General features: G+C 40.9%; 2 protein-coding genes across 11 annotated transcripts in view; one reads left to right on the plus strand and one right to left on the minus strand.

Moving 5' to 3' along the window:
• Nucleotides 1-2888, minus strand: part of TBCK (TBC1 domain containing kinase) — an 82216-nt gene extending 79328 nt beyond the window's left edge. The window contains exon 1 of one of the 5 annotated variants that reach the window (XM_083456762.1): nt 2820-2888. Coding sequence is in view for 1 of the 5 variants with exons in the window: in XM_083456761.1 (XP_083312887.1) it covers nt 2807-2837 (31 nt within the window). In the remaining 4 variants the exon portion in view is untranslated. Of the gene's footprint in view, nt 1-2122; nt 2221-2607 lie in introns of those variants that run through there. The other 4 variants (XM_083456763.1, XM_083456761.1, XM_083456765.1 and 1 more) reach the window with 4 other exon arrangements.
• Nucleotides 2889-2966: 78 nt separating this feature from the next.
• Nucleotides 2967-27143, plus strand: part of AIMP1 (aminoacyl tRNA synthetase complex interacting multifunctional protein 1) — a 36601-nt gene continuing 12424 nt past the window's right edge. Inside the window, exons 1-6 of one of the 6 annotated variants that reach the window (XM_083456835.1) lie at nt 2968-3058; nt 5036-5134; nt 17120-17253; nt 20544-20657; nt 22283-22447; nt 24012-24220. In XM_083456835.1, coding sequence (XP_083312961.1) covers nt 5133-5134; nt 17120-17253; nt 20544-20657; nt 22283-22447; nt 24012-24220 — 624 coding nt within the window. In that variant the 5' untranslated portion in view covers nt 2968-3058; nt 5036-5132. Of the gene's footprint in view, nt 3059-5035; nt 5135-14528; nt 14623-17119; nt 17254-20543; nt 20658-22282; nt 22448-24011; nt 24221-27143 lie in introns of those variants that run through there. The other 5 variants (XM_083456836.1, XM_083456833.1, XM_083456834.1 and 2 more) reach the window with 5 other exon arrangements.

The raw sequence follows: 27143 nt of genomic DNA on the forward strand, positions 1-27143 counted from the left end.
AAACCAGAAAAGGCAGCTGGCAATTTACAATGCTTCAAGAGTGTAAACAGGCACAGTATCTGTCACAGGTCCACTTGCTACCCAGTTTACTCTGTTCTGCTGGCATCTTTTTGTTCCAGAATCTGATGCTTAGAAACCAACAGTGCAATCATAGGCATACTTATTCAAAAAGTATATTTCACTGAATTCAAAAGGGCTTAATTCCACTTAAATCAGCAAAGGATTTTAGTCAAAAAGTTCCATTTTCAGAATCCCCTAGTAATGAGCGTCTTTAGCAACCTATGGACCAAATTTGAACTTTTTAACTAGTCACTTAGCCGTTTGGGGGTATACTTCATGTACTTCATTTTGCAGCAGGGCTGTACAAATTTGGCAGCCCGACTGCTGACCACAGCAATCAACATAGATTGTATTATTCCAGTTCAGGGTTAACACTGCAGGTAAACAATTTTTTGCAGGGATCAATTTAAGATGCTACCTATGGCCTCTGAAGCTCTAAAGTGGGGTTGGGGTACCTATGGCCCTCTAGTTCTTGGTGGACTGCAACTCCCATCTTCAATGACCATTAACCAAGCTGGCTAGGGCTCATAGAGTCCAATGACATCTGGAGGATCTGCTCTAAATCATCTGGGGAAAAGCTATTGAGATGTGAAGGCCTAGAAGGATCAGAGGGGGCTTGGTTTCCCTCCACCCCACAGTTTTTCAATTGGAAACATTGGAACAAAAAGCCATTAATTAAATATTATATTTTGGAATGGCTGGGGTACTTTTAAAGAGCACATATAGTTTGAAGACTTTTACGCAAGACAATCTACAGTGTAGAGAATAATTCCTGTGCATAATGTAGACCAACCTTCCTCAATTTGAGGTCCTCCAGATGATGTTGGAATGCAAATCCCAATAGCCACAGCGAGCACAGTCAATGGTCAGGGATAGTGAGACTTGCAGTCCAGAATAACCTAGTTGGTGAAGGTGGTTGCAACCATAACCCTCACTCTAAGATGCATTTTCACATTGAGAGGGTGCTACCATCTTCATAAGGGCAGAATACAAAACTTGTTTATTATTATTAATAATAATGTTGACCTCTGATCTAGCATGGAGATGCTAAATACATATATCTACCTTTCTGACCCAGCCCATACCCTGTGGTTTACATTTTCACTCTCCAAACGACTGTAATAAAGACACTCTACTTTAAAAAAACAACAACTAGCAGTAGACTCCTATGCAAAGCTACTCATGAGTCCCACTGGATTCAGTGGAACATATTCCCAGGTAAACACATATAGGACTGCTATTTTAATATGCTTATATATTGGGAAACTAGCTCCAGATGACCAGATTCTTACTTCACCCAACACCACTGGGTGACATGAGGGATGTGGGACGGCTTCCCAACCCACCCACAAGGGTTTGGACTAGATGACCCTCGAGGTGCCTTCCAACTCTACAATTCCATGAAACATTTGCTAAATATATTGAGCGATCATCATTCCAGGCCCAACTCAGGGCAGATCCATTGAAGTCAGTGGGCATGGCCAACTTAAAGGGACCCCTGACGATTAGGAGGTCCAGTCGTGGCCGACTCTGGGGTTGCGGCGCTTCTCTCGCTTTATTGGCCGAGGAAACCGGCATACAGTTTCCGGGTCATGTGGCCAGCATGACTAAGTCACTTCTGGAGAACTAGAGCAGCGCTCGGAAATGCCGTTTACCTTCCCGCCGGAGCGGTACCTATTTATGTGCTTTTGAACTGCTAGGTTGGCAGGAGCAGTGACTGAGCAATGGAAGCTCACCCCGTTCTGAACGGCAAGCCCTAGGCTCTGTGGTTTAACCCACAGTGCCACCCGCGTCCCATGGCCAACTTAGGTCTACTCAAATACACCCCGATGCAATATTTGCATCTGACTGGCTTTGTACTGCACCTGTACCCCCACGGTTACCATGTAAACGTCAAGTTAAGTTTACAGAGGGAATAAGGCGGCAGGCTGAATGGTAGCAGCAGCGGCACAGGTTTAGGGAAAACTAATGGAGTGGGAATTGGGCTTTGTGACTATAGCCTAAGTAAGTAAACACCCCCACTCCTTTCACCCAGCCCAACATCTGGAGAACATCAACTTACCTATCTCTGAGGGCAAGTGAAAAACCACAAAATGATAACTTCCTCTCAAAGTAAGCCACGCAGGAGCCTTAAGGAGGATTAAGCTACACTGAAACCTACTGGAAAAGCAACCCTTTCAGGATTCTTGGGGAGCATTAAAAGCAGACAGCATCCCCCCCCCCAGCCCATTTTCGAAAGTACCTTCTGATACATGAAATAACAACACGGTCCTAGAACCAGGCCAGTATCGGATTTACGTATAAGCTAAACAAGCTATAGCTTAGGGCCCCACTCTCTTGGGGGGCCCCAAAAAAATTAAAGGAGAAATATTAATGTTAATATATTGTTTTTCAGTTCAACAATTACTTTGATAAAATACACATTCTGTTATGTGCAAATGACGTTAGATACCTATTAGGTCCATAAATTACCATATATTCAACACACAAAACAGCGACAATTTGTTGTTGACAAAGGACAGCTGGACGTATAAAGGGCCCCATTACCTTCAGTAGCTTAGGGCCTCATCAAACTTAAATCCGGCCCTGAACCAGGCCTTATAGGAAACGCAAAGCACCTAACACGGAACAAGCCGCCGGCCTGCCCTACAATGACACCCAGCGCCCGCCGCCCGGACTCTCCTTACCCGGGCTGTTAAATCCACCTCCCCCCGCCCGTCAAGTTTCTAACCCTCATGAGCACCACCTGTAATACACACAGACAAGCGCGCGCGCATACACACACCCTTCGCCGGTACTCCTTCCTCCGGCGGCTCCGCCCACCTCGCTTCCCTCCGCGCCCGATTGGCCAGAGAATGCGTTGACGCAAACGCGCACGCCGCTTTTTTTTTTTTTTTTTTTTTTTTGCTCCCCGACCTATCCCCCTCCCGCGGGGCGTGCGACGTGCTCGCGCATGCGTAGAACGCGCACGTTTCCGCTGCCCGTGAATCCTGAGCGGGTAAGTTTTGGGGGCAGTTAAACTGGGGAGCGGCGAGAGGCTGAGTGGGGTCGCTTCTCTTTCTCATTCCCTTCGTGGTTATAAGGGGTGGGGGGTGGGTTACCTTTCGCTGGCCTACCTTTCGCTGAAGGGGTGGGGGAGCTCTTAGGGTAAGGCCTGTAAATGGCATAAAGCTTCATAGGAGCCCCTCGTTGCTGGAGGGGGGGGGGAAGGGGGTTGGAGATAAGGAAATTGGAAAAACTGCTGCCCTAATGGCAATATTCTGTAGAGGGGTCGGTCTCTTGCAGCAGGAAAGAACCACCAAAAAAAGAAAATAAGAGATGGTCTCCTACCATCTCAAAAGACGAATGCGTTTTTATTCTGGCATAAGCATTCGTGGACTAAAATATAGGTGATTTCTCTCTCTCTCTCTCTCTCTCTCACACACACACACACACACACACACACAAAACAACAACTGGGATTTCGTATAGGCAAATGGTCGTAGAGTCAGTGTGGCAAATGAAATATAAGTAATAGCGACAGTGCCTATTTGTAAAGGCCACACTAATGGAGGTCGGGGAAAGAGACCCTATGGACAGTCATAATCCTCTTATTGTCTTGTCATTTTATTTTTTATTACTTGCACAGGAGGAGCCGGGTCACAAAAGGCATTTTGGAAGAAAAAGTGAAGGGAGGGCAAAGAGTAGCAATTGGGGGAGGGGAGAGAAGTATCCTGTGGACACAGCGAGGATGTAAGGACCGGAAAGTCATGAACTTGGGTGGCTGCGTGGGCACTCGTTTGTCTGGTTTGGGTGAAAGCTTGTTCCAAAGCTGATGCCGCTGTCGTTCCTTTAAACTAGTTTGTCTTATCTAGAGTTTTGGGGCTATTTGGTCCCATTTTTCTCAGTAGGGAGATACAAGTACATACTGTCAGCTTATGCTTGGTCCAAAGTTCAGTCCCTGGCATCAACAGTTAAAAAAAACCAGCGCCAGGTGATGTAGAGAACAACTGCCCATCAGAGGGCACAGTACTTGGCTAGATAAACCCAATACAAGGCAGCTATTTACATTCCTGTCAAGTGCTAGCACATCATGTATCTAATTCTAGTGTACAAATGAATTTATCCATCTTTTAAGATGTCACAAAAGATTGCTGCAACACATTAACAAAGCTATCCCTCTGGAAGCATATAATAGGTTTGCAGTCTGTGTTTAGCTTTGAAATGCTGGAGCTAAGAAAACATTCCTTCTATTTCCTTTACATGCCAACTTCATCTTCATTCTTGGCTCCTGAAAGTTGGTTGTGGTTATTACTTGACAGGATGTGAAAGAGTGCTTGGTACATGTTCACAGGTACTTTATCTTCACAAAACTGAACCTTGGAAATGGATGCAGATTCTAGATTTAAGTTCCACCAAGCCTTGGTTCAAATTATTAGGTTTATCAGATTGCCCTGAAGCAATTATTTCTAAGCATAGTGCTGAATGGTGCAGCGTGAGAATGTAAAGAACAATTTCTGAGATTGACTCCTGGTGAGATATGATAGTGAAGGGTGTGGGGACGAATGTAGAGAGAAACTATCAATGTTGGATGGGTTGTGGCCAGGTTAAATCTCTGAATTATGGGAAGGACAAAATTAGCCTGCAGCTAGTCTCCCAAACTATGGGTGTATCTGCTTCATCAGAAGTGAGTTGGTGGTTACTCATCTCAGCTAACCCTGTCACTCCTCATTTCTCCACAGTGCGTGCTTCTGTTGGTAACTCTCCATCAAATTCTTTCTGAAATATATTGTAACTCCTCCTGCCATGTGCCTCTTAAATTATCATAGTGGCTTAACACAGTGCAAAAATTACTAATCCCTATGGTGAGCTGTACAATACTTAATGGTGATTAATATTGTTTGTGCAATGTCCTGAGAGCACAGTGCTTTCTTAAATTTACACGACTTTTCTCCAGAGATATTTGTGTGCTTAATACTGCCTCTCCTGATATCAGGTGCTTACAGATTTGGCAGGGAAGAGGAAGCAGATTTGCGGTCCTGTCTTCTGCTGAATTTTGCAGCGTGGATCTCTGCGCTGACTGTGCTTGTTAAATGTGAGTTGTGCTAACATCTATTTATGTAACATTGAATTAAGGGGAAGCAAAACGTAGGCATTGGCAGTGAGTGGACCATGTTAAAGAGCAAAAGTGGGCTTCTGAGTCTTGTTTCCTGCCCCCATAGCACTTCATTTTTAAAACTGTTTTTCCTTAGACTAGGAACGAGAAGAGGACATTTTTATTCTGTAGGTGAGGATTGAGGGATCATTTATGTGAGAGAACTGGCAGGTACAGTTCTTCCTATAAGAGTTCAACTATGCTTGTCCTGAGGCCTTAAGTAGCTTCCATTCCTTTCTTCTTTTATGCTTCTGCTCTGTGCACATTGGCAAAAAGCATTTTGAAATGGCAGCTGGCTCACAGTTGGCAAATCACTCTTCCAGTTGCTTAGAATCCCCTCAGTGGCCCAGTTGTCTAGGCTCTCCCTAACCTTGCTTGCTATGAGAGTTGAACAACCTGCTGCAGTGCAGAGGGTGGTGTTGACTCTGAATTCTGTCATTGGTTAGGCAAGCTTTGTCATCTGGCCTCTCTGTCAATGGCCTTATCCTCCACAAATTTGATATTTTAAAGCTGGTCAAGTTGACATCTGCCATTAGTGGGAGCAAATTGCACTATGCACTTTGTGAGCAAGTACTTGCTTTCTTCCGTCTTGAGTCTCCAACCCTCTAGCTTCAATGTGTGTGTGCATTTCTTACTCAGTTTCCCCTCTTGACTTTTTTTCTGAGCCGCTAAAGTTGTAAACTTTCTTCAAAGTGGAGGAAATTCACCAGAAATTGTTTTCTTTGATATCTCCTCCTGCAGTTTGAGTCTCTTCTTGCCTATTCAATCTCCCTTTTTCCTTCTCTCACTTCACTTTTCCTTAACCTCTTCCTAATTAAAACTTTGCTTATTTCCTGCATTGTGATGCTGCTGAAATCCCACATGTTTTGTAGTTTATACCCCTGAATTTTAAAAAATCTTATTGTTACATGGCACTCAGTGCCTGTTGGGGTGTTCTGTTTGCTTCTTAGGCTGAAGTCCTGTTCTCTCCTACCTAGTAGTAAATCCCAGCGAACTCAGTTGGATTTACCTCTGAATAGACGTTATAGGATTTCACTGTAAGTTGTCTGAGACTACCTCTCCCTTTATAAAAACCAGACTCACTCATTATATATGTTGACTAATTTTCTGTAATGCATTGTTCTCTGAGATTAGGCAAGCTACCGTAAAAGTGAGTGCCTTTCTACATTTGGGAATACTGCAACCTATGTGTGGGGCATGAAGGACAAACATACTAAAAATGGTAGCATCTGAATTGGTTTTCAAGGCATGATTCTTATATACATTTGTAGAGGTGAGGAGGAAAGTTTTGAGACTCCTGTTACAATAACCAGGAATCAAAGAATATTGTTTAAGAAGCAGTCCTGTTTAGGTTTTGAGCGTTATACATATTCAGGCAATGCTAAAAGTGGAAATCTTTTTGTCTTGCACAATAATTGAAACAAGTGTGCAGCCGGAGCTTTCTCTGCTGCAGATTTTCTCCCTTCCAAGGAGACAAACTGACATTGACTTTCAAATATGTAGCTGATGTTGAGTCCACCTAACTCGTTTAGCTGCAGTGATTGCCCAGTAAACAACAAGAGTGTATAGTCAGAGTGCCTTGATCTTTGAGGAGAATGTAAAAACCTGCAAATGACAGCACTAAGTTAAGTAAGTTAAAGGATACAAATTATATAAGTTAAATGCTACAAGATACCAGGGCATTTTGTTACATCTTTGAGTGGTGTTGCCAAACAATTCTGTAAATATAATGTGGTTGAATTCTTCAAATACAGACCATATTTCCAACCATTTATTTAGCTGTGACCTTTTATTAAAATGTTTAATGTGGTATCCTTTATTTTTAATAGCATTTATTACAATAATACAGAACAGTGAGCATGCTGATCTAATGAACTGTAGGACCTTCTCTATGGATAAATTTATTCCATAAGTATGTTCACTTAGAACCCCCCTTTTTTTACTGTTCTTTAGGCAGCAGGTAAAGTCCATCCCAATCCCAGCCTTTTATTTTTACATATTATCTGGTCACCCCTTTTAAAATTGTATAGGTTGCTGTTTAATAGTTTTTGTACTAGCTCACCGTGGCTTTATGTCTTTTGTGTTTTATTGTTTATATGTGGTTTTGTTAACTGCCTTGAGGCATATGCAAAAGGTGGGATATAAATGTCTTAAATAAACTGAACATCTGTTTCCATATTTCATCGTGGTCTCCCAAGAGATAGTTAAGAGATTTTTTTTCTTTTAGTATTGGAGTTATTTTCAACTCTGGCAGCTTCTATGCTGCTTCACACATAATGTATTTACTCTGTGTTTGCATATATATCACAGGTTACAGTTATAATGGAAACACTCTTTAAAACATAGCACAACGATTAGCTCCAAAAGATATCAGATGAATATCAACAATGGATGTTTCCGTATAATTCGGTTAAAATGCCTCTTGCATGGAAAAGATAAAATGTATAAGCATTAAGATCTCAATTGAAAACTTCTGTTAAGTTTTGTTCCTGCTTGCATATGTTTAAGTGGAAACATCTCCATGTAATGAAACTTGGATCTTCAAAATGCATTTTGTGCTATTGTTCAATGTATCACTTCAAAAATATTTAACTTATTAAATAGATCACTTAGAATTAATGTGCTTCCCAGCTTGGTTGTCTGCTTGTTTACTGAGATAGCTCAGTCAGTAGAGCATGAGACTCTTAATCTCAGGATCACAGGTTCGAGTTTCACATTGGGTGAAACATTCCTGCATTGCAGGGGGGTTGGACTAGATGACCCTTGTGGTACATTCCAAGTTTAAAATTCTATGATCGATGAAATTAATTTTATTGTCTTCAGTGGGGCTTGTTCCCTAGTCACCTACCTTGAAGTATATCTCATTCCAGCAGAAAGCCCATCAGTTAAAAAAGAATTTATAATAAAATGCAGTTCACTATGACAACATAACACTTCTTTCCAAACCAGCAATAAAACACGTATAGGATTGCACTCTTTGGCCCATAGCAGAAGCTTTTGTATGAAGCTCTGGTAACTCTGCTTTAAAATGAGTGCAGGGACTAGGCATTTTGGAACTTGGGGGAGGAGAATGTAAATTTAATTGTGGGCAGTAACATAAATGAAAGGAATAATTGTATGTTTGTGCCATAGTAATATGGCCTGTGGTGCAAGCTTATTTATACAACTACTTAATCACCTTTCCAGCCAAATGAGCATTCAAACCAACATGTAAAACGTTTTTTTTAAAACCATTAATGAATTTAAAAGCCCATAAAAATAGCAGACAACAGCTGAAACAGCTGCTCAAAACAAGACTAATAACAGATCAACCATAAATCTATACAACATAAATGCTTGGGTGGGGGAAGTATCTTAAGCTGCTGATGGTGGATGCAAAAGGAAGTCCTCTGAAGTTCTCTAGGGAGAATATTCCATAGGATATCAGCCAGTTAAAATGGACTCCGGATTGGAATTATTTCCAAAAAGCGGGCTACTGCATTTTAAACTGGTTAAGCTTACTAACTTTCTAAGGAGAGCCCAATGTCGAGCATGTTTTTGTAATCTAAGTAAGACCTTGCCATTGGATGAATAGCAGTGGTGAGAACTTGGCTAGAGGACAAGTTATAGCTGCCTCTTTGACCATCTAAATCTGGTAAAATGTGTTTCTAACCAGAGCTGTGGCTTTAGGAGTCAAGCATCAAAGTCGTGTGTTGGAGCACACCCAAGATGCACACTTTCTCCAGCTTGCTAATTGTAATTTATTTTGTCTTGCCAGGATTCAGTTTGGTTAACGCTTATCCAGATCATCATGGTATTGTAACTAGCAATAACTTCCCAACAATGAAGATAACTTTGGCTTCTGTGAAAGGAGATGGCTATCCATAGACCTTCTTTCTTCCCAACCCTTTCTCCTTAACATGAAAGTTGTGCCATCTCGCCTTCTGTTTCCACACTGGTCCCATTCTGATGAGATTTCCTCATCCAATGATGCTTTCTTCAGTCACACATTAAGCCTTGCCTTTCCAAAAGCATTCCAATGCTCTGTGCTTTCCTTGAGATTTTATTTGTGCAAATGTTTAAGTGGAACTTAGCAACTGCTTGGATAGAATGCTTTCTTAAAATTCAAGTCACACATGAAAACAATTTAAACTGCAAATTGGCTCTGCTTGGCAAGCAGGTCCCTTCTCCCTCCAGGTGCTGAATGCAGATGATCTCAAAGCAGGCTTGGCCTAAGGAATGAGAGAGGGTGACCGCCCATGGCCCTCCAGTGAGCTTTGGCTGAGTAGGAGTGTAAATTGGCTCTTATGCATACAGCCAATCCTCTGGTCAGTGGTTGATAATTTGCTAGTTGCAGCTCTGGTCTGGAATTTAAAAGGCCAGAAGCAGGTAATGGATCAGAAAACTGTGGCTGTACCAGAGCCATGTGGAGGCTATTAAACATGTCTATTGTGTAAGTGTTGTTTCTGGGTGGAACACCAGACAGCGTTTCATGTATATCCAACAGTACTGTATATGGGACTTCAAACTATCCCTTGTGTAGCAGGAAGATTGCCATTAGCTATAGAAGGAGGTTCAAGCCATTCAGGCATAAGGTGTTCGAAGAATAAATTATTAGTGGCTTGTGTCCTAAGTTTTTATTTGTGATCAGGAGAAGCTTCTGTTCACGGTGGAAGAATTCCTTCATGGGAGGAACCCTTCCTTGTTAAAAACCCCTTCTGTCAGCAAACACCTAAGATCCCAGTCTAAATAGACCAAATACCTATTTTTCAGTATGTACTAAAGTTAATTGAAAATTTGCTGATTAATTCTCCAAACTTCACTGCTTACTACTTTTTTTTGCGAAGGTATTGGGTTCATTTGGATTGAAGTGAACTACAGTACATCCATGCTGATAACAGCCTGCATTTTTAGCTGAAATTGTTTTGGCTGTAATCCTAGGCATCCATTGCAGGCTGGGAATCCTTAGTTTCGCTAGGTAGTGTCCAATGAAGTAGTTCCGTTTAGCACATATATTTCTTTATGTGCAATGGAACTTCCTCACCACCCCCCATCTTCCCCAGATTTGCTCCACAGGGTTGGAGGAACCTCCAGAACAGTTCTTGTTGTGTGCAATCAGTGGAACCGGAAGTTACCGTATATTTCGCCCTATAGGACGCACCTTTTCCCCTCCAGAAATGAAGGGGAAATGTGTGTGCGTCCTATGGGGCGAATCCAGGCTTTCGCTGAAGCCTGGAGAGCGAGAGGCATCGGTGCGCACCGACCCCTCTCGCTCTCCAGGCTTCAGGAAGCTATCCACAAGCCTTGCGAGCCCGGGGGAGTTCCCACGGGCTTGCAAGGCTTGCGGGCTGCAGCCCGGAGCACAGGGCGCCCTCCGGAGGACGCCCCGTTCTTTGGGAAGGTGTCCGCAAGCCTTGCACACCCGGCGGGAGGTCCCGCCGGGCGCGCGAGGCTTGGGGAGGCAGCCTGCCTCCCGAAGCACGGGGTGCCCTCTGGAGGATGCCCCATGCTTCGGGAAGGTGTCCGCAAGCCTTGCACACCCGGCGGGAGGTCCCGCCGGGCTCGCAAGGCTTGCAGGCAGCAGCCTGTTCTGGGGTCGGGGGAAGCTCGGGCTTCCCCCGCGCCAGCCCCGCGCCTGGGGGGGGGGAATAATTTTTTTTCTTTATTTCCCCCCCCCCAAAAAAAAACTAGGTGCGTCCTATGGGGCGGTGCGTCCTATGGGCCGAAAAATACGGTATGTTGCACAGCCAGAAGTCCTTGCACTAAGCAAATTACTTCATTGGATATCATATTTTGTACTTAGAGAGACTTGATAGGCAGTAAATAGGCAGATGATCGATGAATGTGATTTCTATCTTGTCAGTGCAGCTTTCATTTGGGAGTCTAAATTCAAGTGACTATTCCATTCCACCCGAGTTAGACTAAGAACAGTTTTATGAAGATGAGGAAAGAGGTAGAAGTGTTGGTTGAGGCTTTATTTCAGTCGAGACTGCTTTGAGATCATCTTTGTTCAGCACCTGGAAGGAGAAAAGACCTGCTTGCCAAGCAGAGCCAATTTGCAATTTAAATTGTTCTCCTGTGTGACTTCAATTTTAAGAAAGCTAACTCCCTTGCCCATTCAGGGCTGTAGAATTAACTATATGATTATGTGTCGGTGAACCAATATAATAAGATTTTTTAAAAGAAAAATATTGCATTTTCCCATTTTTTTCAAAGGTAATGCTTCTGTACAAATTCATATTCAGGCTTTTGTTGTATTTTATTTTTTTTACTTGCACGGTTAGGCATAATACTTTTATCTTTCTATTTTTGTAAAGCATGAAAGCTTCGACACAGAACTTGTAAGGGCGAGTAACATGGGTGCATGGTAGCTTAGAACCAGTATTAAAAACTCAGCTATATAAGCTAGGCGCCAAATGGCTTCTTAAACCAGGGTTACAGTCACCAAAGCAGAATGCCTAGTTGCCAGTTTGGGGCCAGACGTCTGGAAAGTCATATTTTGAATACAGTCGTACCTTGGTTCTCGAATGCCTTGTGACTCGAACGTTTTGGCTCCTGAGCGCCGCAAACCCAGAAGTGTTTGCGGACATTTTTTGAAAGCCAAGCATCCGACACGGCTCCCATGGCTTCCAATTGGTTTTTGAACATTTTCAGAAGCTGAACAGACTTCCAGAATGGATCCCGTTCAAGAACCAAGGTACCACTGTATGACTTTTTTGGTTTGTGAAATTCATTCTAATTGCATAGATAAAATATAACGGATAGAATTCCACAGAATGTGTTACTAGTGTGTGAAAACAGTCAAGATCCAAGGATCCCCAGGCATGTGCCTACAGATAGTGGAGACATCAGGCACCATACTGGTGCCCAGGCATCTTCACTTATTTTCAGGTGGCCAGTAGCCAGGTACAAAATGCACCTGCAGATTTAGAACGCTGCTTAGAACTTAAATCAATATATAACATGGTGGGTGTGGGTGTGTTTGTGATAAGTTTAGCTAGCTGGCAAATGCACCATTGTAGCCTGTGAGAAAGAGAAGTTATTGTACACATCTTTGTTATAGCATCCTTATTTTAGTATCCAGAGAGCAGACGTGGAATCATTAGCGCAGTCTTGGAATGGGTGGCCAGAAAGATTTGCTAGACCAGCAAGTGTGATTGTTCCCACATAAGTCAACATACTTTATAGACTGTATTTAGAAGGGGGGGGGACTTTGTGGTCTGAATGGGTTTGTATTCCTATTAGGAATGATATTAAAAATGTACTTGGGATGGCTTAATTATTCCAATTACCATACAGTAAAATGTTCTGCCAAAATGACAAAGAGATGTGGGACTCTGAGAGTTAGAAACTAGGGCCACTGTCCTAAGCAGCTACAGCGCAGACAGAAGAGAAGAGTGTATCCAGAGATTTAAAAAAATAAAAATCTGTAGCTGAAAAGGCGTTCTGGTTTTAAAAAGAAAAGCAACTTGCCTGTTTGGGAGCGGTAAAATCTGTCTCCGTACCGCTGTTGGCATACCTCTTCTGCAATGACTATCTTTAGAACTGTAGATGTTGAACAGTTTTACTTAGGGTTCTTGTATGGCTGTATTCTGCTCAGTGTAGAAATTGTGTAGAATATCAGTGCACTGCCTGAACTAAACAACAGAGATTGAAATCCTAGCAGTTCAAAATAGATACACTAGTCATAGGGAGACTTCTCTGTTGTAACAGAACCTGTTAAAAAAATTCCCTGGTGATCTATTTTCAGCTGTTATCAGGATTATCTTACATATAGTGCTACTGAGGAAGTGCTTAACCTTGTACTCTTAGTTTCATTGCTTTCTTTGAGTAACATCACTCTCCTGTACATGCTTACTCAGAAGTAAATTTCTTGTGAGTTTTGTGGGGCTTACGCCCAGTAAGTGCAGCTTAATAGAAGAAAGTTAAAGTGGAAGTATACTATCTTACAGATCACACATTTATTTATTTATTTAATAAATCTGTTGCGCAGGTAGGCTGAAATTGGTAGGTTTAAGCAGCAGTAAAAAGTTTATGAAGTGATTCAACTGAAATCTGCTAAGTGCTACTAAAGAGCTCTCAACTAAGCTTCTGCAATGTGAATTGAGTAGGATCGTGATTTGACTTGTTCAAGAGTCCCGCAGCTGAACTTAACCTACTGAAGTTCTCATGTTCTACTAAAACAGCTGTGCTAGGTTTTTTTTTAAAAAAAGTTTGCAGCAAAGTTTATATTTCTGTATGTTTGTTTAAATGCTGACATTTGTTTCCCTTGCTTAATCCAAACAGGGGAAAAAATGCTTGATCTGCCTTGTGTCAGTGTGGCTGGAATACAAAATCTAAGGAACCTTTGCTTGCATTTTCTCTCTTTTTTTTTAAGCATTTGTGATTTATGGAATAATAAAGTCATCGGCTGTAGGATATCACACACTGTGACCTGGCTTGCATGTACCTCTAAGCCAAACTATGGCTCAATGTGAAATCGTGAGTGTGCTGGCTCCAGAGGAGAGATCACGGCCACTACGTTCCTCCATTGTTTCTCCTGCTGTTGCCCTGCCATGAGCAAACCTTGGTTTGGCTGAACCTGCCATGCGAACCTGAGCTTGTGGGTTGTTGCACTCCAGATAAACCACAAGCTATAAAACTGTGTCCACGGCTTGTGATTTGTCTGGCGGGAACAAACTGCAAACTTGGGATTGGATGATACCCTATGTGAAACTGTGGCTATGCTCAGCACCTGTTGTCTCTTGTCTAGGAACCCTCACGCATTCTCACTAAGCCATGGTTTGGCTTAGTGATACATGTGAACTCGGCCATTCCTGCTTGATCATTAAACCATGGTTAATTACATTCGGGCCATTCCACAGGCCTGTACTCGTGTCACTCTGGCATAAAATGACAATCTATACTGTTACACTGCTAGGCTCTCTCACTGCTGTTTCTGAACACAAACAAATTGTGAAATATTTGTAAAGCACGGATAGGTTACTTTTCAATCACTGCAGCTTTGAAGCTGTAATTGTCTTATACTTGAACCCATAAGTTATTATTTGAATAGAAAATAGAAAATCTGTTATCTCTTGAATGACCAGAGAGCTTCCCAGAGTGAAAGGGGGGGAAAGCCAGAGGTGTTAGCTTCAGAAATTCTGCCGTGTAGCCATAAAACTCATTAATCCAGCACTTGCTGTGGCCAAATTCAAGTGGTCTTTCCAGCCTTTCAGTATGATAACTCTGAAACTAGCACATTTCTGCATGCATATCATCTGCAGAATATTTTCTAAACCTAAGCACTAGTCCAAATATATGACTGAAATACCATCCTAATATCTTGTTGAAGTGGTGTGTTTATAAATAGCTGGCCAGGGCCAGTTGCTGCCACACAGTGTGGCTGGGTGCTTTTGAATTTGGTTTATGCTTTCAGTTTCAGCGCTGGACCAAATATTAATATTCAGGTAATACAGAAATAGCAGAATAATAAGGGTTGTCCCCTCTTTTTTAACCATTCCAGTTATATGGGCTTAAGAAGATAGATTTCTTTTCTTTCTACTTGATTTGACAGTGCATGGCATCGTGAACTGCGGGTGTAAAAGAATGACACTGGGTAAAGTGATTATGTTTTCTATCAGACAACTGTTCTGTTTCTTTGACACATGATTAAGTGCAGTCATTTGGGGGATTCATTTACTGTTACTGTCCTCATTATTTTGGTCTATAAAGCCCAGGATTGCATTTAATACTGATTTTATGTAACTTGCATGCTTTCTTAAATTGTCAGGGTATATTTTTGGATCCTTAAAACACAGTTTGCTAGTAAGAAGCCTCTATTTCTTTGTTTAAATGCTGTGTCTGAAGTGTTAAGTCTTGTATATTGAAAGCAGATGCTTCAGAAACGAATTTAAAGAATAATACTAGGCTAGATAGAACCAAAAGCACAACTTGTGAATATCACAATGTCTTCTTTGTTGTGAGATCTCTTGGTTCATAATTATTTTATCAGCTAGAATTGTTCTCAGATTAGCAAAAAGAACCCAGTGTTTCTCTCAGCATTAAGGAAATAACCAGATAATCGTGTCAATGAAGCAAGTTATTCCCCTCCAATCTTCATCAGAAATTAGTTTGATTTATAGCTGTGGTTTTTCCCCATAACATTCCTGTAATTACAGTGTATTAGAATAATTAGAATAACCCCTGTAATAATCCTCCAATTTTATCTTCTACAAATTATAAGAAGTTGAGAAGTCTTTATCCCAATGAAAACTGGATATTTTATTGCTTTAATAATTACGTTGTATGCTAGCATGTTTTGTATATAGTGACTTGGTTAGCCCATAAGTATAATGAATAATATTCTTAGAAAATGTTTTTGTCAGAAACTAGTTTTTTTATATAAAGTACAATTGAAGTGATCTGATGAATGGGGCAACATCAAAGGGCACAATTTAGAATTTATTGTTTCAGACAAGACAGCTATGCTGTAGATCCATGTTTCGGCAGTCATACAGTTTCTGCTGTCTACAGCATTCTAGATTTTGTAGACTCAGTACTTGGGGAGAACAACTGTTCTCATTTCTAGTGCTGCTGTAGCAAACGGAGGGAAGAATAAAAAACAACATTTGGCTGTGTTTGTCTAGTAACATAGAACATACATTTAATCCTGCATTAATTTAAAAATCTCCCTGGAATCGGGACTGGAATCTAAAACCTACTTGAGGTCTTTTTTCTCTGAGCATCAGTCCTTAAGCTTTAATTGCTAGGTTCTTTTGGTATGAAAATAAAGAAAGGGGAATCTTTAAAAACCAGGAATTGCACGATGCACAAGGTGAATTGCTTTTCTGTGCAGATTACACAAGATGTTTCTTTGTCTTTTTGCTCTGGATCTTCATGCTCATAGAAATAAACTACAGCTTACTGCCTTGAAGTTTATACTTGCGCTGTGAATTTTCCTGTTATATATGGCGGCTTCAGTCAATTTTGATTATACAAAATTCTTCCTTTATATCACTTCCTGGATACATGCTGCTGCTGTTTTAGGCTTGCTGTTTTAGGTTTGTTCAGAAGTAGAGATCATTATTAACTATGTGCTCTTTTTTTAAAAAGGTATAATATCATTGTATAATATATTTTCAGAAAAAAATAATATGAATAACTACACTGGGTAAAACCCAAAGTAGCAAGAGCAAATGTCTGCTTGTGTAATGGCACTTTTACATCTTCCTTCCCCCTCTACCTCCTGCTCCCAAATATGTTCCGGAGGGGTTAGAGGACCTTCCAGAGCAAATATTGGAGGTGTGTCAGGGTGGAGGCAAGAGGGGGGGGAGAGAGAAAGTTCTATAGCAGAAATTGATTTCCATGAACACATGGGTGAAGATCACTGGATGTTGCCCTTTAACTTCCATAGCCCTTCCAGTGTTGACAGTTAGCAAAGTTTTTTTATTATTATTGATAAGTTGGCAGTGCCACACAAAACCCTTATACCCATGGGCCTCCAGATGTGGTTGGACACCCAACTCCCATCAGCTCCAGCCATCATGGCCCAATGGTCAGGGATGATGGGAGCTGGAGTCCAGCTACCTCAGGAGGAGCACAGGTTTCCCACCCCTGCCCTACACCTCAGTGCTCTTTTGGAAATCAGTAGTGGTTAAAACGACCTAACTTTAGCAGACTCAGCCTTGTATTATATAAAAAGTAGAATTAAGAAACATGTTTGTTACAGATGGTAGACCATAATCGCTTTCCTTCCAGAATACTGGAAAATAATGTCACACAGCAAAATCAGCTTGACAATTCCTTTTAATCTGAGTGTTTTAAGTTAGACAGGGCAAACCCAATAGGCTCTATTGTTAGATGTTCTACGGCGCTGGCAGTGGCTGGTTCTTAGTCAATTCAAAACAGAGCTGCAGATAATTGCATTAATAAAACATTCACATCATCCTGTTTCCTTTTATTTAGGTTTTTCGTCCGTTCCTTGATGAAAATGGCAGCCAACAACGCAGTTTTGAACAGGCTGGAGCAGAAGGGCGCAGAAGCAGATCAAGTTATCGAATACCTTAAGCAGCAAGTGGCTCTTTTAAAGGAAAAAGCCAGTAAGGCATCAGTCTTTGACCTTATCATTTAAATGTGCTTTGTCATAAAACTTGCATGCAAAATCTGTGAGCAGAGTTGAGAATTTCTTACTGTGAATCTAGCCCAGTATGTAAACCCCAGAATTTAGGTTATACTTTCCCTGCAGCAAGCAATAAACGTGCTAAGTTTCCTATCATTTTAAAAAGCAAAGGAATTACCAGGTGTCAAAACAGTTTTGATACTTGGCAGGCCCCCAACCTTAATTATTGTCATGGCTGTAAAATGAACAACTCCTGAATTAACTTTTATACTTGATGGCACAAGGTCTTCTCAGGGAAGGTACATATGGAAAAAGGTATGCCAGGCCATGTAGGGCTTTATGGACAATAATAAACACATTGAATTACATAGAGAAAATAATTGTCAGCCACTGCAAATGTCCATGCTGTTTTCAAGAACATCCTCTGTAGAGCGCATTCAGTAGTCTAAACTGGGAGGCCAGTACCTTTGTGATTTAACAAGGAATAGGAGCCAGTGCATAAAATTCAGTTAATAAAACATTTCTAGCAACTATTATCTTCTGGAAATCCAGGTAGAGTGCCAGGACCTAAAGCATGCCAATGTTTTAAAGATGATGCCAGCACGTTGTAGCAACCCTGAAAATGGAGGATTTTTACAGTTCTGTGCATTGTGGCATGCTGGAATTGATCTTCTCCTGTTCCTTCCAAACAGACGTAAGATAGGTGTCCCAATCTTGAACTCATTTAAATAGTAGGTGCTGCAGAAATGTAGGAGATGGTGTGCACATTTGTAGCTCCCAACCACAAAATGGGTTTGAAGTATAGCATGTATATTTTAATGCCTTCCCAAAGATGTGTGTATCTTGAGAATACTCACTCACTGGATATTTTCATACACAGTTCCTTCAATTTAATAATACGGTGAAGACACATGGTTCAAATCTGCTTGTTTCTAGAAGTGTTTGGGTAGTTTTTATTTATTCTGCTGGTTCCCATAGATTTTAATTTAAAAGTTTTAGAGTTGTGGTGCTAGTTTGAATTTTTGTATATTAGTGTGTAAACTGTCTTGAGAGCTCAGTTCAGGCCTATTAAATCAGATCTGTGTCCCTCTGGATTTTGTTGGACTATAATTCCTCTCATTCTTCACTATGTTGGCTTGCGCTGATGGGAGTTGGAATCCAACAGCATCTTGAGGGTCATTGGCCCCCCATCCCTGTGTTAGATGAATAAAAATGTAATTCCTGTTCATGGGGAGAGGAGAGTTAAAATCCACAGGGTGCAGAAATATTAAGCCCTCTTTAAAGAGCAAGATAGCAAACTCTTGCTCATGTGTGTGATACCAGAAAAGGGCCAAGTCCAGTCCTTCTCAAGGTGCAGAGAATTCTGCTATAACTAGAGCTGACTGTACTGAATGGTGGCATCCTCCTCTTGAAGAAAAGATACTGTGTGAGAGCTGTGTAAATGTAAGCCATCTGACTCTGAAGAATTTACAGTTTGCTTCTCTAGCATTGTTAAAAGCCCACCATATAAAACCGCCTTATAGAAATCAGATGATTGATCTATCTCTACGCTTGATTGAAAGAATCTCTCTAAGGTCTTGGTTATAGGTTATCCCACCCCTAAACCCATGATCCTTTAACAAGAGATTCTGGAAATGGACATACAACTTTATACAAGTAGATCATGTGATTGATAACTAAGTTTTTAGCCCATGCTGTGATAGTGCTAATTAATAACTTTGTGCAGTTTATTGTGACTTTAATAACCCTTCAACAATTTGTCTGCATGGATTCTTAATTGTCTACTTTCAGCATTGATTTGTCCAAGAGTTTGTTGTGATACCTATGAAATTCTTTGACTAGGTCAAGATTAAAAAACCACAAAGCCCCAATCCGTGTTATATAATGATCTAGAGCCATAGCTGAAGCTCTTTAAGCATATTTTTACCTTTTGTTATGCTTATGCACTTGTGTACAAAGCTATTATATATTCCAGTGGTTTAAAGCAGGCTTTACTCACCTCTAGCACTCTATAAAGATTTTTGGACTTCAACTCCCATCAGGCCCAAATATACCACATGCTGCTTGGGGTTGATGGGATTTGGAGTCCAAAACATCTGGGGGGCACTACAAGCTGACAAAGGCTGTGTTAACATTTGTGGACTATAGCACAAAGCAAAAAATAAGTGTCTGCCACCTTTTTGATCGTATTGTCTCCAGGTCCAGGGTTTTCAGCATATTGTTCAATGTGTCTGAACCAAAGCCTCAACATTAAAAAATAAAAATTCCAAAGGAGTCATTTTGGCCTAGAATCAACAGACAAATGCTTATAAATATAAGAGATCAAACTTTTCAACAGTTTCTGCATTGCCCTCAGGTAGTGCCTCTAGAGTTCATTTCACTATAGTTTACAGAGAAATGCTCTGTCATCTTCCCCCCCCCCCCCCACTTTCCTGATGTAGTTATAAGGAAGACTTTTAAACTAAAGAATAAACAGTTTGGCCATGCATTCCATTGTAATAGGCATACAATACAGTTCCAAATTGTATTCCCGCAAGAACCTTAGAGCAACAGCTCGTTTCTCAGAGCAGGTGCCAAGGAAAAGGGGAGCTGGGGGGGTGGGAGGCGCCCAATGTGATTAAAAAGTCCAATTCTGGCTATGCTGTGGAATTAATTGAAAAAATACCTAAGACTCAGCAGTAATAACAGATATTAGTGTGTCATTTTGACATTTGTGTGGGATGGTAAAATATCTTTAATAACTGAGAAAACTGAGGTGTTAAGTAGCTCTATATGGGCATTCTGTGGAAAAAGCACAGGCTAGAACTCACATCTCCTGCTCTCATTTCCAGAACCTTAATGGAAAAAACATCTTTCCTTTTAGTTGCTATGTTGAGACTTTCTCTGTTGTCACGACTTTCCCCCCCCCTCGTTTGCTTTTTTAAAAAAAGCTGATAGTTTCCGATTTCCCCCTACAACAGAATCAATCTGGAATTTGAGCACTGCAAGAAACTCCTAATGTGCTCTGTACTCCCGTATTATTATTTTTTTGTCTTAATTTGATTATTGCCCTAGGTTTTTTTTAATAGGAAAGGATTTAGAGGGGGAAGCATAAAGAAGAGCACTAATGCACGAATTGTGATTCTTCTGTTTTTTGAAGTTTTAAGAATAAGTGGGTCTTAAGTCAACTTTAAACCCTTAAACCCTGAATTTCAGAGTTGTGAAATTAAGCTTTCCCCTTTATGACAGTATTGTGTATGTGATTCCTAATGGAGAATTTGTCTCCTGTAGTCTTGCAGGCATCTCTGAGGGAAGAAAAGAAGCTTCGTGTAGAAAATGCCAAACTGAAGAAAGAAATTGATGTGCTGAAACAAGAATTGATCCAGGCTGAAATTCGGAATGGAGGTGACTGAAATGGGGTTGGGGGTGGGAGAGCAATGTCGTCTTAAGCAAGTGTGGCTTCTTCAGTCTGCAGAACACTCATTTCCCATAACAAGGGGAGAAATATTAGGGAGGCACTGAAGGGACAAAGTGTATTTTGGGGTGTAGAGGGATATTTACCCCAATTCTTAGATTTATGAAGAAAAATATTGGTGGTAAGCTACTTGTCTGGGTAGTATTCACTACCTGTCTGACACCACCTATACATTTTGTTCTACTGCATCATAGCAAACCATAGTAACATTTCAGAAGGTGCATGCTACACTTTCTGAAATGTTACTCTACATGCCTTTAGGATCTGGAATGTTGTGAGAGGCGAGGCTGAGCCAGCAGACAAACTGGAGCATCGAGAATCAATCTTGGGTGCTCCTTTTCTCAAATGCGCAAATTCTAAGCTGTTTTGGTTGAAAACTGGTGGAGGAGGGGAAGAAGGGATAAACTGGAATTTTATTTTTGTGTGCATGCAGAATACATACAACCCTTATAAGTGACATTTTCTTCTTAATTCTAAAGAATGAGGGGAGCTGTCCCAGGGGGCAGGAGACAAAGAGGAAATCCTGTTGCACAAGCAGAAATCTGATTGCATGATACTGGAAGCCATTATCCACATTTTGCTTCCTTCAAAATTGTGCATACAAAAATATTTTCTGTGAGCCTCTGAGTTGAAGTACATAGAAATCGCCTAAGTTTGTAACTTACAAACTTAATTTTATGCTTGCCATAGTGTACTATGAACTTTGTAGTGTACTAGGGACTTTGTAGTGTACTATGAACTTTGTGTACTAGGGACTTTGGCTACATGCAGCCAAATGAGATGATATCATCCAAAGGATAGGTGGTGTTATCACTTAAAGAGTGTGTGTGGTGCACTCTGCAAGTAAAAAACTTGTCTCATTGGAATGGGTGGAGAAGAGAAATATTTTAGCCCTGCCCAATCCTTGTTGTGTTAGGGGAACACTCAACTGTAAACCAGGTCAAAAGCATACGTTAGTAACATTATACTAATTTTATGTACTATGTTAGTAATATTATATTATGTTAGTAATCTTATACTAATTTTATGATGTGTTTGTCCTCTAGCTTGGTATGAAGCTATTGTCCAAATCAATAACTTTAACCTATTGATTTTTATATTTCAGTGTATTTTATCCCCATTGTTTCTAACCTATTTTAATCTGCTGACTAAAATGCCACATTTAGCTAAGGCTACAATCTAACTTGGAAGCAAGTCTCAGTTCAATCAGAATTTATTCTAATTAACGTGATTGGCACAGTTAATTCTTGCTGCTATCAACAGTGTGATTGCCTATTAATTCTCTTGATGCTTACCCATAAAAGCCAGAAGGATTAAATTCAATATGTGTAAGTGAACCCAGACATTTGGAGATGACAGAATCCCAATATTGAAATTTATCCCTGCATTTTATCACTACTAATATTTCACAAAACCTTTGAAACCTACAGAACTCTCGTTTTTGATTAATGGATTGAATTTTAGCATTTTATACATTTTATTAAATAAATGTATAATATTCCTGCATTAAATATATCTTGGAAATGTTTTGAATCTTTCTTTGTGTTTAATGTAGTGAAACAAGTCTCTCTGCCGCCCAGTGAAAAACCTTCTGCAACAGCATCCTTTTCGGAAGAAGTCTCTCAGCCCACCGCTGCTGCAGCGGCCCCATCGGGTCCTAAAGACCAAATTAAAGGAACAAATGAAGAAAAGAAGAAAAAGGACAAGACGGAAAAGAAAGGTGATTTTACATATGCTACTTGGAAATGTTTGAAGTTCAGTGTCATTAATAAACACCAGAAAGGAGTGTTATCAATGCAGATGTTTTTCAGGAAAATTATTCTGGACTAGGTTAGGCAAGGTGAATGTCTGTGTAGCTTATGTGAAATAAAAGCTTGGAAGTAACTAATGATTTCCATTTAAAAATGCTCCAAAATTTCCAAAATAGTTTAGTTTAATACAATATCCTTAGAAATGAAAAGAGAATTGTTAGAATTGGAGGAAACAAGTGGGGACACGAAACAAACCTGTATCCCCACTTCTTGTTCAGTGCTCCAGCCATCTTGGAATAGGGGCCATATAGTCCGGGGTGGGATAATAATAATAATAATAATAATAATAATAATAATAATAATAATAATAATTTATTATTTATACCGTGCCCATCTGGCTGGGTTTGCCCAGCCACTCTGGGCAGCTCCCAAGAGAATTAAAAGCACAATAAAACATCAAACATTAAAAGGCTCCCTAAACAGGGCTGCCTTCAGGTGTCTTCTAAAAGTCAGATAGTTGTTTATTTCCTTCACATCTGGTGGGAGGGCGTTCCACAGGGTGGGCGCCACTACCGAGAAGGCCCTCTGCCTGGTTCCGTGCAACCTCACACCTTCAGGGAGGGAACCACCAGAAGGCCCTCGGACAATGGGGGTGGAGATGCTCCTTCAGGTATGCTGGGCCGAGGCCATTTAAGGCTTTAAAAGTCAGTACCAACACTTTGAATTATGCTCAGAAACATACTGGGAACCAGTGTAGGTCTTTCAGGATGGGTGTTATATGTTCTCAGCGGCCACTCCGAGGGGGGGGGGGGCAGGAGGAATCAAGAGGAGGATGTCCTGAACCTAAGTGATTTATTGCCATGTAGGTGCAGTTGATCAAGAAGAGTTCCTGGTCAATGGAATGGGGGGAAAATATCTTTCCCAGCTTCCTTCTTCCTTGATCCTAATACTGTTCACTAAGTATAAGCCCAAGCGGGCAAAATTCCTTTCACTGCCATCTCTTTCCCCTTTTTCACAACTGATACCCTTAACAATCTAGGGAGCGGTCTGTGGTTTAACTGTCCTCAACATTCCACAGTCCTTGAAGAAAAAGGACTACTGAGAACAAGTCCTCAGCAGACCAATTGTGAAGGTTCTAGCCTACTTGCAGTAGATTGAAATTAATGGACCCAAGTTGGTTAGGTCCATTATGAATCTTTGTTTTTTAAAGCTATATTTACAAGTTAATATATTTCTGTGATTCTAGGGATCCCGTCAGGTATGCAGAAACTGTAACCTTATTTTTGGGTAGGTGCATTTTGCTTCTAAGCAAAACATTAAAGGAAATGGTACCATAATTCTATCTAGTTATCCATGTTTAAGGAAGCCTGTTGTCACACGGTTGTAATATTTTGGGTCTCTGTTTTGAAATCAAAGAATGTTAAAATGTACCGTGGGATTTCTTTTCAGACAGGGAAAAAGAAAACTTGCTTGAAATGCATTCCAGGGGATGTGTGTTTCTGTGTAATTAAATGGCTTCCGATTTTGTTTTAGCAGAAAAGAAGGAGAAAAAGCAGCAGTCAGCTGCGAATGATGACTCAAAGCCTTTAGATGTTTCCCGACTTGATTTTCGAATTGGTTGCATCACAGCAGCAAAGAAACACCCAGATGCTGATACTCTGTACGTTGAGGAAGTTGACGTGGGAGAAACAAACCCTAGAACTGTCGTCAGTGGTCTAGTGAAACATGTTCCATTAGAAGAGGTACATAAAGAATTCCTTTGATACTTCTTTTTCTTTGCTAAATAAAGTTTATTTTAAATATCTAATTTTTTAAATAATAATTCAACATTTAGTTTTGGCACTTAAAGTTATGCAGCAGATGGATACTGAAATAATCTCAAGTTCACGAACTTATTACTTAAGAAACAAATTAAATAGAGGGGAGCCAAAACAAATCTAGCTTCTGCCAGCGTCAGAATCCGACTCCAGCAACAACCCAATGAACCTTGGTGGTCCTCTTCCTGTATGCAGCACACCTGGAGTAGCCAGTAATAACTTCTCAGTCTGCATCTTCCTGGCCAAGGGTGGGGGGCCTGTGCCCCAGCAAATGTTGCTAGACTACAGTTCCCATCATTCCTGATCATTGTGGCTATGGCTAATGGGAGTTTGAACCCAACATCTGCAGGACCACAGGCTCTCCCCCTCGGTTCTAGGCATATTTCAATGTGCTCTTCTGCTCTTTTTGCCATATATAAGATGCTGCAGCAAGCAGGTCAAGGTACGATGTCTCTTCATCTTGAACCAAGTAGTAATGTCACTTGAGCTATTGCAGCCTGTCTGTCAAGCAGAGGATGCACTAAGAATGCCTTTCATCCATGTGTAAGGCATAGCCATATTTCCCAGAAGCATATGCAGTTTTCTTCTCTTGGGATTTAAGAAGCCCCTAGCAGGGAGGAAATGTGAAACAGTATTCTAGGCTGGATCTCTACGCTGGATCTAGACACTTCAAAGAAGTGATTCACTTAAATGCATTGTCAACTTCATACAGGGAAATCCCGTTGGTGAAACTCAACAGCGCCATCTGGGGTCATAGTGTTATAACCCCTATAAAGCGCTTTATCTTTGCAAATGTAGCTGAGTCCCTAATTCTGCTATTTGATAGCAAAACACACCTTCTAATGTTCTGGGTAATTTTGAGTAAATGTGTAATTTGAAATTTTTTCTTGTAATACTGGTGGAGGAGGCAAAAAAAATATTTTGGATGTAAACTTCTCTTCTTAACTTACTGCTGGAAAATGCTCAACTTTCATATATGTCCTTTGTCCATTTTGAAGGATGGAGACATACCTTGAAGGAAATCAGGAGCGCCCATGTACACTGTCACTTAAATGATAGAATCATAGAATTTTAGAGTTGGAAGGGTCATCTAGTCCAACCCCCTGCAATGCAGGGATCTCAAATAAGGCATTGGTGACAGATGGCCATCCAACTTTTGCTTAGAAACCTCCAAGGAAAGAGAGTCCACCACCTCAAAAGGGAGTCCATTCCACTGTCAAACAGGTCTTACCATCAGAAAGTTCTTCCTGATGTTTAGTTGGTAGCTCCTTTCTTGCAACTTGAATCCTTTGTTTCAAGTCTTACCCTCCAGACTCATTAGGTAGGATCTGTGTAGTTACTTAGTAAAGGGACCCCTGACCATTAGGTCCAGTCACAGATGACTCTGGAGTTGTGGCGCTCATCTCACTTTATTGGCCAAGGGAGCTGGCGTACAGCTTCCGGGTCATGTGACCAGCATGACTAAGCTGCTTCTGGCGAACCAGAGCAGCGCACAGAAATGCCATTTACCTTCCCACCAGAGCGGTACCTATTTATCTACTTGCACTTTGATGTGCTTTCGAACTGCTAGGTTGGCAGGAGCAGGGACCAAGCAACAGGAGCTCACCCTGCCGCGGGGATTCGAACTGCCGACCTTCTGATCGGCAAGTCCTAGGCTCTGTGGTTTAACCCACAGTGCCACCCGCATCTCTGCAGCTACTTAAGGCATGCCTAAAGATTGAGGAGTGCAATTCTTCTTCTTTGCCCTTTTTTGGCATTGTCCTCCTTTTCAGCCTCCCCCCAAAGTTCAGGAATGTTTGAAAAACTCACCTAAGTTTCAGAAGAGGTTTGCCATGAGCAAGGGTTGTAGCTCAGTAAACATGGGCGCAGAATTCCCCTAGACCTGCATAATTAGCCCCATGGATAGCTGTGTTTGCATAGAGCACTCATTAGGATCTACTGCTCACTTTTTCTCTTTCCTAGGAAATATAAAAAGGACATTCCATCCTCATAGTCAGCTCTGTGTGTGTTTTGGTAGTTATATTATACCAGCAATTGCAATAAAAATATGAGAGACTGTTTGTTGTTGGCTTCATCTGTGTCCCAATATGTTTTGAAGCATCTAGGGCATTGTGTTTTGCCTCTTACATAAAATACAGTGGAATCTCCGCAATCCAGACAGCTTGAAGGACACCCACACTATACGGAACTGCAGTAAGGAAAACATCCTTTCTGGCTGAACATATTGAAATAAGCCAGATCCTGAATTTTAAGCAATATTTATCCAATATAATATTCAGGAAAGGAGAAGGAATTCTGTTCCTTGTTCTGACAGTTCCTGGCGTTCCAAACATCCCTTTAGTACCTCAGTTTAAGACAGCTGGGACTGCCTTAAATTTATCCAACAGTTAATTGTAATCAACGAAATCCCAATGATTTTAAGGCAGACTGTTGCATATTTTTATACATAAGGTGGTTAGAAATCGGCTGCAGCTTCCAACCTAAACTTATTAATGTCTAATAACCATTTTTAGTCTCTTTCTCCTCAAGTTGGCAAATGTATTAATTAAAATCTGCTGCTTAAATTACAATTTGTGTGGAAACATGAACATCGGTTTGTATGCCTGGTAGGTTTTTGAATATCATCAGTAACTTTATTGTCAAAGATCTTTTTAGATTTCTGTCTATTAAAAGAACAACAATCTGTTTTCTTGACCAAGTTGTTAGCTGCAGTGTTCGCTAATGAGGCCTCATTGTTCTGCTTATTCATTGTAGCCTTCCCTAGTGGTGGGAAGGAAAAAACCCAGAAGCATTTGTAGTTTTAAATAAATGAATTGCAATGCACATTATGGACAACTGTTTTGATAAA

Source organism: Podarcis tiliguerta (genome assembly GCF_965153285.1).
Source record: "Podarcis tiliguerta genome assembly, chromosome: 9".
Classification (NCBI taxonomy): Eukaryota; Metazoa; Chordata; class Lepidosauria; order Squamata; family Lacertidae; genus Podarcis; species Podarcis tiliguerta.